At 37.3% G+C, this 12,807-nt stretch overlaps 1 protein-coding gene across 1 annotated transcript; it reads left to right on the forward strand.

Moving 5' to 3' along the window:
• Positions 1-396: 396 nt before the first annotated feature.
• lrrc8c (leucine rich repeat containing 8 VRAC subunit C) lies at positions 397-10,299 on the forward strand. Its single transcript, XM_052559252.1, has 3 exons — positions 397-551; positions 4,666-4,807; positions 6,353-10,299. Exons 2-3 carry the CDS (start codon positions 4,670-4,672, stop codon positions 8,591-8,593), a joined length of 2,379 nt encoding a protein of 792 aa, XP_052415212.1. The 5' UTR covers positions 397-551; positions 4,666-4,669; the 3' UTR covers positions 8,594-10,299.
• The last annotated feature ends 2,508 nt before the right edge of the window (positions 10,300-12,807 follow it).

The following is a 12,807-nucleotide window of genomic DNA, read 5'->3' on the forward strand; positions in this document are numbered from 1 at the left end:
CATGTTTTATTTATTTTTAACTACATTTCTTAAATTGTTGTTTAGTAGTTCACGCTCATGTAATTGTGGTTATTTAGTAGCCAGTCAACCCATGTGTGAATTACAGTGGTTTACAATAAACCACTGCCTTGCTGATACACTTATCTCCAGCACATTCTCTCGTCTTTTTTAGGTTAAACAAGGTTTCTAAAAACTGTTAAAGCCATAATTAACTTTAGCTTGACGCACGGGAAATGGCTTTATTTGCTTAGTTAAAATGGTGGGGATATGGAGGATATGCCCTTGAGAACTGCTGTAACAATGAGGTGCTTATGGGTCATGGACAGATGTAGCACGACATAATAACGCGCAAAATCTAAACGGAAAATGAGAAAGGCGGGACTGGGAACGGTTTTGTCATACTGAAGACCCGCCCAAGGTATTTCAGCCTATAGCAGCTGGAGGACAGAACTGCAAGCGTGTATGTGAGAACCGCAGCCACAAGGACATGCTACAGTCCCCGCTAGAATCTTCAGCAGTAGACGGAGAACGCGCCTTCAATCCATCTAAAGGTGAGCCAAAACCGGGACCGTTTCATTCGCGTTTTCGGTGTTTGAAGCCACACGTTAACATCGCAGTTGTTTATTTTGGATAATTTCATCTTCATGACGTAATTGTGGGATAGACGCTGAAACGCGCTCGGGGCAGCGTTTAACTTTTCAACCCCCCTCGGTGAGAAAAACGTGGTAACGTTACAGTTTTTGTTCATAATGTGTTTTAGTAGAGCGAATTGAACAAAACAAATGCTTCAGACGAAAGAAAACAGAGGACCGTGGGGAAAGTGTTGATAGAGTTAATTGAAAATCAATAAAGATTTTGCCTCAGTTAAGTTCTTTAATGATTACATTTTTGTTTGTTTGTTTTATTGAATGATTTTTTAGCTTACATTTATTTTACATTAAACTTAATGCATCCAGACAGGCCTCCATTTAAAATACTTAACAATTGTAAGTAGCCTAAGCGTGATTCTAGTCAAACTTGATGATCTAAAATGAATACAAAATCTAACTAGTAAGGTGAACGTGCATTGTTTTTGTTTTGTACAGTGAGTGGAAATTAATGTTGATGTTTTTTCGATTTCCGTAATTAGCGGTAGAGGAAATCGCCTACACGTAACATTACAAAACATAATCGTCCCTGCGAATGTCTGAAAGTGAGCTCCTCTTCACCCTGCTCACTGGATGTGTTTCAGACGGGCAACGTTTTTTTTCCACGACTATTATTGAGAATCACCCCATTTCCTGGCAGGAAGAGCTGCTCCAGGAGATGGTACAGATCTCCACTGAGCTGAGTTTAGTTGGATACTTAAAGCTGTTAGCCTAGTTCTGCAGCAATGCAAAAGACCCCCATCCATTTCTGCACACTGCTTATTTCTTGTCTATCAGAACTAGTTGGACTTTTCCATTCAGTCTGCCAACATTTTGTTCGTTTCCGTTTTGCAGATTCTGAACATTGAATATAGTGCAGCATTTTTCTGTAATAAATGTCATGAAATTCTATATTAACATTCATCCATTTTTGATAGTCTTGTTATACTCTTGGAAGTGTAATTTAAGTGCATTTTACAAGTTTTAAACTCACGTCAGGAATATATCTTGTAACAATCTCAGCCAGGAATCAGGAGTTCAGATACTTGAACTGCTGCAGCTGTTCACAAATGTCCAAATATTATGCACTGTCTGAAGAAGGCTGCCTGTTGAATCATGTTGCAGTCACAGCGAAGTTCTTTTAACCCTGGACTCCTTTTTTTTATAATGGTTGTGGCTTCTCATTCAATGCTTACAACACAGACAGATTGCATCTAAATATGCATGCTTTGATGCTGTCTCCTTTCTGCAGAAATATTTATAAAAGTGCAAACTGTATGTGGATACTGGAGTATAGTTGAACTTGAATAAGACCGATTAGGTCTACTCTGCTGTAAGCTCCATTGAATGGTTAACATTTCCAGAAAGTACACCACTTGAGGATTTATGATCAGCTGAGGTTGGGTTTACCTAATTCATTTGCTGACTAGATAGTGATGATTAAGTTACTAGTCTTGTACACTTTCCTGTAATTATGTGTGTATACAAGATTGGAAATTTATATTTTGTTTTAGTGTATTCAAATTTAGATTAGGGCTGGCAAACGATTAATCACATCCAAAATAAAAGTTTTTGTTTACATAATATGTGTACTTTGTATATTTATTATGTGTATATATAAATACACACATCTATATATTTAAGAAAAATGTTATATATTTTATATATTTATATATTATACAAATTATATGAATATATATATATATATATATATATATATATATATATAAATATATATATATAAATATATATATATATATATATATATAAATAAATATATAATATATATACATGTAAATGTTTCCAAAGTATATGCTGTATGTGTGTGTATTTATAAACATAAGAAATATACACAAAACATACACATTATGTAAACAAACATTTATTTGGATGCGATTAATCATTTGACAGCACTAAATTCAGACTAATGTATTTACAGGCTGTGAAGTGTTATTTCTTTGGGTTGACCTTGCATGTAAAGTACATACGAGATGTTTTCGTTTATCTGATGTTTTGATGGGAGAGAGCAATTAAGGCTGTTTGACTTTAAATGGATTTCAGGTGTGTTGCATCAGGTCCAGGACTACAACTGGGCACTTGTCTGCATTTTGTGAAAGGTACCTTAGTAAGTCTACTGATTAGTAGTGGTTTAGTACTGCTCCCGTTCCTCATAGCATTCTGTGTTTTACTACTTTGTTGTGTCAATGCTCTCCATCTGTGCAGGCCTTTTATATGTACACGCACACACACACGTATATCTTTTTGTAGTGGCTGACTGCTGCGAAGTGAAGTATGCAGCTGTAATCTCAATATTTAATAAGCTCGGTGGAATATGCCTTGTGTATGATATGATGGAAGATGTGCAGCTCAATAGAGATTAGAGGAAGCCTGGCAGACCGCCTACATCAGGAATCATTAGAATGTAAGGGCACAATATTCTGGTCTTCATGGCAGTGTTGTCTTGAATACTTAAGGTGATCCAGTGACTTTCAGGATTCATAGGTCATTTCTAATTGCTGCTCAAGACACTAAATTACAGAAGGATATTTGTTTTTTCACAATTGTATTTGGTATATTAACTTGATGTTTGCCAAATAAATAGATGCATGTTTTATAATTTATTTCAGTAGTTTAGTTTAGAGAATGTGAAGAGAAAGAATATTTATCTAATGAGCAGCCAGGTATACATTGTTGCCCTGGACAATGGTCATTATTCAGAAATATTTTATTGATGAATGTAGCAGTTTAATCAAGAATCAATGACTATTCCAGCCAGCCATATAGTAGTAATAATAATAATAATAATAATAATAATAACAACCAGATGATACATATGGTTGGGTTGTTGGAGGTTTGATTATTATAATTTTTTTTTACCACAGTGAAATGCAAATTTACAAAATACAAATGTCTTGTTCCTGTGTAAACAAATGCTCATTATTGAGGTTCTAATTCTTTGGCCATTAAAAATTATTAGAACAAGAAATACATGTTCATGGATTAGCCAGTGGTATTTAGTCCAGAGAATGTGGGATATAGGCCTTCATTTTACCAGGCCATGCATTCCCTGAGAAATAAACCCATGTCCTTTCCATCAAGCTTTTCCAGTTGAGCTACAAAAACTTATTTTGAACATATTATGATGTCATTCCATATAGCTTATTTCTTTAAACATCCATCAGTTTATATTTAGTCTAGCATAGTATTGTCAAAAGAACCGGTATACCAAGTTGGTACTGAAATATTAAAAATGTCATAATACAATGGCTTTCAAATGCTCCCATGCGTACAGCAGGCTAGTTGTGTGAAGAGCATCAAAAGGTTTTGTTTGCAGTTTGTTTGTTTTTAAATGTCATGCATGGTAGCCAATCATGACTGTTGAGCTCATGAAACCAGTGGCCAATCAGAGTTATTTAAGCATCTGCTCAGTATCAGAATTCAGTAAAGTTCAGTGCTAGTAGTTTTGCACAGTTGTGAACCCTTTCAGTATGACCAACAAAGTGTAAACACTGTGTAGAACAGAGATTCATTGTTGTGGAAGCTTCTTTGATTTATGTATGTTTTTTTTTGTCCTTTTATATAAGTGGTGAACTGAAGCGATTCACAATTTGTAATAACGTATTTTTCATGCTCCATCATTTTTCATCACTACACATTGCGCAGTTCTTGGAGGATTAACTGTATTTGAATGCAAGAATGAAATTGAAAGTGAAATGTTTCTTTTGTCTTCATTTTAATACTTGCTCTTTCACTTGACCTTTTGAAATGTTTTATTAATTAAAAAATAAATAGAAAATGTTTTAATCTACAGATCATTATTTATATTTATTATTTTAAATAATGGGATTGAATGTGTGTGTGTGTGTGTGTTTTTTTTTTTCAAATAGTTAAATGCGTAAATCCAGTAGTTCCAATAGTTTTTGTTATAGTACAGAAATGTTTTATAAAGAACTATGAAATAACTCTAGGCTAGCATATGAGCTGTTTTTGTCAGCATTGTGTTTCTTCCAATTTCTAATTCTTCATTGTCCCTTTACAGGAGTATGATTCCAGTGACTGAATTCCGTCAGTTCACGGAACAGCAGCCAGCGTTCCGGGTTCTGAAGCCATGGTGGGATGTGTTCACAGACTACCTCTCTGTGGTCATGCTCATGATAGGTGTTTTTGGATGCACTCTGCAGGTAAATATTTAAATTCTTCTCCTTAAGCACATACCAAAAGAATATTTCCTTATTTATTTATTTTTTTATAGCTGAGAAGCTCACATCTTAAGCAGTGCTAAGACATACAGTGTTCCTTGACCAACAGCAATAGAATAATGATTGACGTGACACCAAATGGATTTCCTCTGTGCATGAACAGCCCACTGTTGGGCAGTGCATACTGCATTTAGAAGTGGTAGTTTGCAAAAAAAAAAAAAAAAAAAAACCTACATTCCAGTCACCACACATGAAAAGATTACTCCTTCTCCTCATGGTGGCCCCTCTATAAACACAAAATGACTCCTGTAGTCTAGCTTCTCAGCCTTATAAACTAGTGGGTTGAGCTTAAAGCAGCATGCTCGGCCTTCAGTTTCAATTCCTAGATGGTCCTAATTATTTTTAGTTTCAACAAACATTAACCGGAACTCATTGTTAGGGTGGGAATATCCCCCACTGTCCCTCGAGGTGTGCATTAAAAAATGGCACAGTTGCATGAAGCATTGCAATTTGTGAATTGCGATTGGATGTTTTTGATGATCCCAGTGAAGGCAGTATTAATTGACCTAATTAATGCTTTTACTAACGTCATGGCAAAATCCTGTGGTTTGAGGGGGAAATAAATAAACTCCTCTTTGCTAAATGACCATGTTTGACTGGGGGCACTTCTAGTGGCCATGGAGTGCATAATGCATCTTTTATTAGTCACCTGGGGCTGCTGCGCCTCACGTCCATTTCACTGCAGAGATGCCATGTTCAGAGCTGCTGATGCTTTATTAGCAGGCTTTACTCAGCAGTCAGCCTGTTGTGTTTGTGCCACACTATAGTGCTGTGTAGAGCTCTCACAATCTTTTCCCTCTCTTTTTTTTGCTGTTTTTTTTTTCTCATTACCTTCGTAGACAGAAACCACATGGTAATTACCAGACAAACTAAAACTGTTTTGCAGGAAAGGGAGGGAGGGCACACATCTTGAATCGAATACAGAATGCTTTTGTTTACTGCTTTTCAGTTCTAGTGGACATCGTTTTCTGCCTGCTGTGTAATTAAAAAAAATGTTTAAGTCAAAATTGAGTAGCCATTGAACACCTTTTCTTGCTAACCCTAAGGTAATTATTCTCTCTTTTGAATTCCAACGGCCTGTGTAATGGTTTCCCATTTCCTGTCACAACACTGACGTTGGAGCACTGATATAGTTATCTTAAAAGAGATGCTCCTTGTTGGATACTGTTACACTGTTCCCACTTCCCAGCAATCTATGGGTGGTGTGGAATTGTAATTCAGTACATAAAATGGCTTCATCTGCTGTCTTTCTTTTTTTTTTTTTGGCTCTCTGATGTGTGCATTTGAAGTTCTTTAGCTTTCATCTTTAATTATTTTATATCCAGAGATGCATACTTGGGGATATTAATATAATAAGTATACCTGTACACTGACAGACTCTGGTTTTCTGCCCTCCCCCCCAACTACTTTTATGCAAATTTATTGAAGTACGTCTTGTTTTAATTGTGCACTCTTCTGTCCTTTTAGGTGATGCAAGACAAAATCATATGCCTTCCTCAAAGGACATTCTCTCCAAACCAGACAGAGCTAATGTGCCAACCTCCTTCCAGAAATCAGGAGCCGACAGTGCCTGTCCATGAGTTGAAAGGACTGAAGACGAACTTGGATATTCAGCAGTATAATTACATAAACCAAATGTGCTATGAAAAGGCGCTGCATTGGTATGCAAAGTACTTCCCTTACCTGGTTCTCATTCATACTGTCATTTTCATGGTGTGCAGCAATTTCTGGTTCAAGTTTCCTGGCTCTAGCTCTAAAATTGAGCACTTCATATCCATCCTGGGCAAGTGCTTTGACTCTCCATGGACTACGAGGGCACTGTCAGAAGTATCTGGGGAGAATCCTGAGGAAAAAGACAACAAGAAGAACAGTGCCAGTAGGTTAAACCTTGATACTCCAATTGACGAGGGCAACCTGGAGAAGACTCAGTCTTTAAGATCCATTCCTGAAAAGATTGTTGTTGACAAGCCAGCACCAAGTGTCCTTGACAAGAAGGAAGGAGAGCAAGCCAAGGCCTTGTTTGAGAAGGTCAAAAAATTCCGCCTGCATGTTGAGGAGGGTGATATATTATATATGATGTATGTCCGCCAGACTGTTGTAAAAGTGCTCAAGTTTATCCTTATAATTGCGTACAACAGTGCTCTGGTGTCAAAGGTTAGGTTCAGTGTTACCTGTACTGAGAACATGCAGGACATGACAGGCTACCGGTACTTCTGTTGCAATCATACTATGGCCCACTTGTTCTCTAAGCTCTCCTACTGTTATTTGTGTTTTGTTGGAGTTTATGGACTTACATGCCTTTATACGTCCTACTGGCTGTTCTATATCTCTCTCAAGGAATACTCTTTTGAATATGTCAGGCAAGAGACCGGAATTGATGACATCCCAGATGTAAAAAATGACTTTGCTTTCATGTTGCACATGATCGACCAGTATGATCCCCTTTATTCCAAGAGATTTGCAGTGTTTCTCTCAGAGGTGAGTGAAAACAAGCTGAAACAGCTCAACCTCAACCATGAGTGGACAGCCGACAAGCTTCGGCAGAAGCTGCAGACCAATAGCAACAACAGGCTAGAACTTCAACTCTTCATGCTGTCTGGTCTCCCAGATACCATCTTTGAGGTGACAGAGCTGCAGTCTTTGAAGCTTGAGATTATTAATAATGTTACCATACCAGCATCCATTGCCCAACTAGAAGATCTCCAGGAGCTTTCGCTTTACCAGTGCTCGCTCAAGATCCACATCGCAGCCACTGCCTTCCTCAAGGAGAACTTGAAGGTACTGCGAGTGAAGTTTGATGATGCCCGTGAACTTCCGCAGTGGATGTATGTGTTGCGGAACTTGGAAGAGCTCCATCTGATTGGCTCTTTGAATTCTGACGCATCAAAGAACGTAACCCTGGACTCTCTACGAGAGCTCAAAGCGCTGAAGACATTGACGCTCAAGAGCAACTTCACCAAGATCCCTCAGTCCATTGTGGATGTGGCCAGCCATCTACAGCGCCTCTGTATTTGCAATGATGGCACCAAACTGGTCATGCTTAACAACCTGAAAAAAATGGTGAACCTAACAGAACTTGAGTTGGTGCACTGTGACCTAGAACGCATACCCCACGCCATTTTCAGCCTGAGTAATCTGCAGATGTTAGATCTGAAAGAGAACAATCTACGCACCATTGAAGAGATTGTCAGCTTCCAGCACCTCCGTAAGCTGACCTGTCTGAAGCTTTGGCACAACAGCATCGCTTTTATACCCGAACACATCAAAAAGCTCAGCAGCTTGGAGCGCCTCTACTTCAGCCATAACAAGATCGAGATCCTGCCCTCACACTTGTTCCTGTGCAACAAACTGCGCTACCTTGACCTTTCCAACAACGACATCCGTTTTATCCCACCGGAGATAGGTGTTCTCCAAAGCCTTCAGAACTTCTCTGTCAGTTGTAACAAAATCGAAAATATTCCTGATGAGCTCTTCTTCTGTAAGAAGCTGAAGACTCTGAAGCTTGGCAGAAACATGCTGTCTGTCCTCTCACCAAAGATTTCTTTCCTTGGAGTACTGACTCACTTGGAGTTAAAGGGTAATCACTTTGAGTTCTTACCAGCTGAACTTGGCTCTTGTCGCGCCTTAAAGCGCAACGGACTTGTCGTAGAAGACGCGCTGTTTGAGACGCTGCCTTCAGAAGTCAGGGAACAAATGCAAGCAGAGTGATGACTGCTTTGCTTTCATGCCGAATATTGTAATCTGACTCCTTACCGGTAAGGCTTCCAGGTGTTCCGTCCTGTAGTATGTATTGTGATCTATATGGGTGAGTACTTGCAATTTCATGTTTAATGCTGGACTTGTGCTTAATGGCATTTTAATGCAAAAAAAAAAAGCTGGGAGTTAGGAAAATCTAGGAATGAATACCTTTTAATGCCTTATATTTGTATATTATGAAAAATTATTGTAAAATGTATACATTTTAAGACTCTTTATCTTAATTTTTTAAGATATTTTTTTTAAAACCGGTAAATCATAAAAAGTAGACAACTTATGACAGGGATTCATTTACAGACAGTTTGTGTGACAGCAATTTTATTGTATGCTTTCACTGACATTTGCTTTCATAATCCATTAAGCTTTTGCAGGTCAAGTACTGAACAACATGTTTTGCACTGGAAATAGCGAGATTAGAATTTGCACTGGAATCTTCAACATTCCCTTTTATTTTACTTTTTATGTGTATAAAGGACTTTGCAAGGTTTTGAAGTATAAATGATAGTAAAATAGTTCATGTAATCGTTTATACTAGTAGTATTTTTTTTAGTTTTTCTTCCTGCATATTTACTCGTAATAACTCTAAAGGTTTTGGAGAGCAGGATTTGTATGCATGTGTTCTCAGGTAGACTTTACATGTTTTTTTTGTTTTTGCATTTCTGTTTTAATGTTAAACGAGTTTGACTGCTGTTGGTAGTAGATCCTGCAGATAAAGGTAACCACATTTCAGTATACCAGGTTCAAATGGTTGAAGCATTTCTAAGCATTTATTTCTGCTGTGGTTTGCTTAGTTTAAACACTAGACTCCCGTCTAAGACTGAATGCAGATGCTAAAGGTATTTTTCTCTTACCGTAACTTTAGCCATTAACATTTTTCTTAAAAACCAACAATGTACTATAAATATACATTTAGATTTATTAATCATTTTAACCAACAGTATTTGTCATTTAATCATGCATTGTACACTATTTCTATTTTATGGAAACAGAAACTAAGCTCTAAGCATATATACACATGCATTTTAAGAAACAAATTCTTTAATGTCTATAAAATGCAAAAAAATATCTCTCTCAAGGTGCACTAAGATAAATCAGGTAGATTTTTAGTTTCCATAGTATTTTCTTCCAGCTGGCGATTATGATTACGAGTGTGCGTCTCGTCTCAATGTCATGTACATGGTAATTACATTGTCTCTGATCTGATCTTGCCTTGTGGGAAGTGACTTATCTGATGTACTGTGATCAGGATGTGGCCTTTTTTTTTCCGGCACCATAAACAAGTGTCATTGAATCAGTGTTTCTTTTATGAATTCCAAGACACTGGTAATAACTCATCTTTAGTCGCTTTAAGAAGGTTAAAACTGAATACTTGAGCTGTTTAGATCACCAGACCTTTGTGTGTTTTGCATGCAGTCCTCTAGTAATTTTGAAGGTCAATTTCTGGTCTGGTCTGCATGATAAAGATTATAGTGATGTGAATATCAAAGCTTAAGCCACACATAAAATGAAGGATATTGAATTTTTTTTGCCATGTGATAAAAGTGCTGACATAATATAGTGCCACCTATGCCTTATTTTCCTGTTTTGTATCATTTTCATTCTACCAAAGTGTTTTTGATTTCTAAAACAGCATAAATAAAATGCATTTTTGTCCCTTGTGATGAGTTCAGTTGATGTTTTGTAATTCTCAAGGGAGAGTTCTCACCCAGATGGCAGTATTGTGCAGTAAATGCAAAAGAGATCGAGTCTATGCAATGTTTAGGGATGATATGCTGACTTCCTAAATGCATGCCCACACCAGAAAGTCTGACACATTGCTGACATTTTATTTACTTATTTTTGAGGGATGATTTATAATGGTGAAGATTGTTCAAATACGTCTAGGTCATATGTGTTCAAATAATATTGAAAATTACATGGGACACAAAAATTCACAAGCAAGTACATAATTTACATAATTACTTTTTGTAACATGCCTTATGCCTTTTGTTAAATATTTGTTTTCAAAGCACAGCATCACATTCAAATCGACTTTAATATTTATAGGGTAATTTACAGAATGATAGTAAATACTGATGCTTTGTAAATCAGTTACAGGTCTAATATCATTAACGTGAAGGAGTATAACTAGATGTCTGCCAGAGCAATCCTCTGTCTGATGGAGGTATTTGGGTGTTGTATCCCATCTCTTCTCATGTTACCGAACCAAGTAGGGATTAGATAGTGTTTGTCCAGTCACATGATCAGCTGTGATGGATATGGCTATTGATAGCTGAATCATGGTCTGGTCTACGGTAAAAAGCAGAGGGAAAGTACTATAGCTTAAGCCACTTCCAAAGGCATTACCTCTACCTTGCATGTGGTTATTTAATGCAAATTCTGTTACATTTAAAGGTAAAATGTTAAAATTTTATCATGGAAGGAGAAAATCTCATCTACCTGTACAACACTTAAAATGAGATGGATACTAATATATGTTGTTACAGTTTTGCAGTGTATAGTCAGTGGCATGTCTTCTAACTTTGACTAAAGTGTACAGTGAATGCCTTTTTATAGAGCACATCTTGTTTAATTACCATCCTGAAACACAACACCATGTACAGATCTAAGGCAGGCAAGTATTTCCACCCTAAAATAGAGTACTACACCGTTTTGTCAACAAGATGGAGATGTTTAACTCTCTTCTGATCCCTTGTCACCACTTAGTATAAAAGATTCCATGTTCTAAATGTAGGATGGCTGACTCATTACAAATAAGATCTTCAACATGGGGTCCAGAACCCCTATAGGGACCACACGGTACTCCATGGGGTGCACCAATTATTATTATTAACTGTTAATATTTATATTAACAAATGCTGAATGCAAAAAATAAAATACAAATACCGTTGCTACTGGATGGCATGAGTAAGTTCATTAATCTGTTGTCTGTGTAAGTTTTTGCAGGTCTGTGATTTGTGTTGCATTCAGAATAAGTAACGCAAGGAAAAGTTTTGCACCTGGCCTCAGGCCTTTAAACCTGAAAAGGTGATGGCCCTGGACGGTGTGATCTTGCCCTGAGGAGAAGACTGCTCTCTGTTCAACCATGAAAAAGGCAAGGTGCAGCAGCTGTCAAAAGTGGAGCTGTAAATAGAGGCAAAAGGACACTATCAAGGTTGTGAGCCTTATATTTGAATGCAAAAGAAATCAGCATAGATTCACTGCTGTCCCACAGCCTTTCTCATATAATCTACAGAAATACATTTAAACTGCCATTTTGAAGACAACTTCACCAAAGCTAAAGCTAAGTTAGTCTTTTACAGTATTTTCTTCAGACCAGCCGGTTATAGTTGAAGAGTTTGAGTGCCAAGAAAATGTCCTCATGTACCCAGAATTCGCCTGCGGCACAAACTGGAATGTGGCATTCACCTTGTCACACTTTGTTTCAGTCAAGCTCTGAGACTCTTTTCTGTTTCTCTGTCGGTTTTCTGATGTCTGTCCTTCTGTGTGTGCAGGTGGCTAGTCACATAAAATAACCACACCAATGACCGACACTAAATCACTCATGTGGCAAATAAATACAAGGAAAACCTACAGAATCTGGAAGTCTGGTGGGGTGGGGTGGGGAAGGCAAAGTCTGTTTAACCTTATTTGTAACCATATGGTTTGCTTGTAAAACATAAAGGATCTCATTTACATATAAACAAGACAGCAAGCTTCATAACATAAGGTGAGTTTCCTCCCCTCCCCCCTGTTATTTTATGGTGTCTAGTAATAACTACACACTGTATTTGCATATTGTTTTGATTTTTATTACACTATAATTGTTTATGTTGAGTATTACCTGCCTATGCAAGCTCAAAAAGTATAAAGTTTAACATTTAGCTGGTTTATCATGGCCCGGTTTCACAAACGGGTCCTAACTTAAGCCAGGACTAGGCCTTAGTTAAATTAAGATATTTAAGCAACTTTTACAAAAAAATCATTGGAAGAAAATATTACAGGTGTGTATCTTGACACAGAACAATTGCACTGACATATTTTAAGATGTGTCAGATCAAGATATTTTCAGCTGAGAAAGCTCAAACATGCATTTAGTCTGGGACTAGCTTAAGCCTTGTCTGTGAAACCGGGTGCATAAATATTAGGTATAGAGTTCAGCCAACTTTATTTTAGAACTATGCATA

The sequence above is a fragment of the Carassius gibelio genome, chromosome B6 (assembly GCF_023724105.1).
Source record: "Carassius gibelio isolate Cgi1373 ecotype wild population from Czech Republic chromosome B6, carGib1.2-hapl.c, whole genome shotgun sequence".
Lineage (NCBI taxonomy): Eukaryota > Metazoa > Chordata > Actinopteri > Cypriniformes > Cyprinidae > Carassius > Carassius gibelio.

What these genes read in the sequence shown, in the direction of transcription:
- lrrc8c (XM_052559252.1), top strand. Translation starts at nt 4,670, where the DNA reads ATGATTCCAGTGACTGAATTCCGTCAGTTCACGGAACAGCAGCCAGCG. An exon ending in TTTTTGGATGCACTCTGCAG is followed by an intron (nt 4,808 to 6,352) that starts GTAAATATTTAA and finishes CTGTCCTTTTAG; the next exon opens with GTGATGCAAGACAAAATCAT.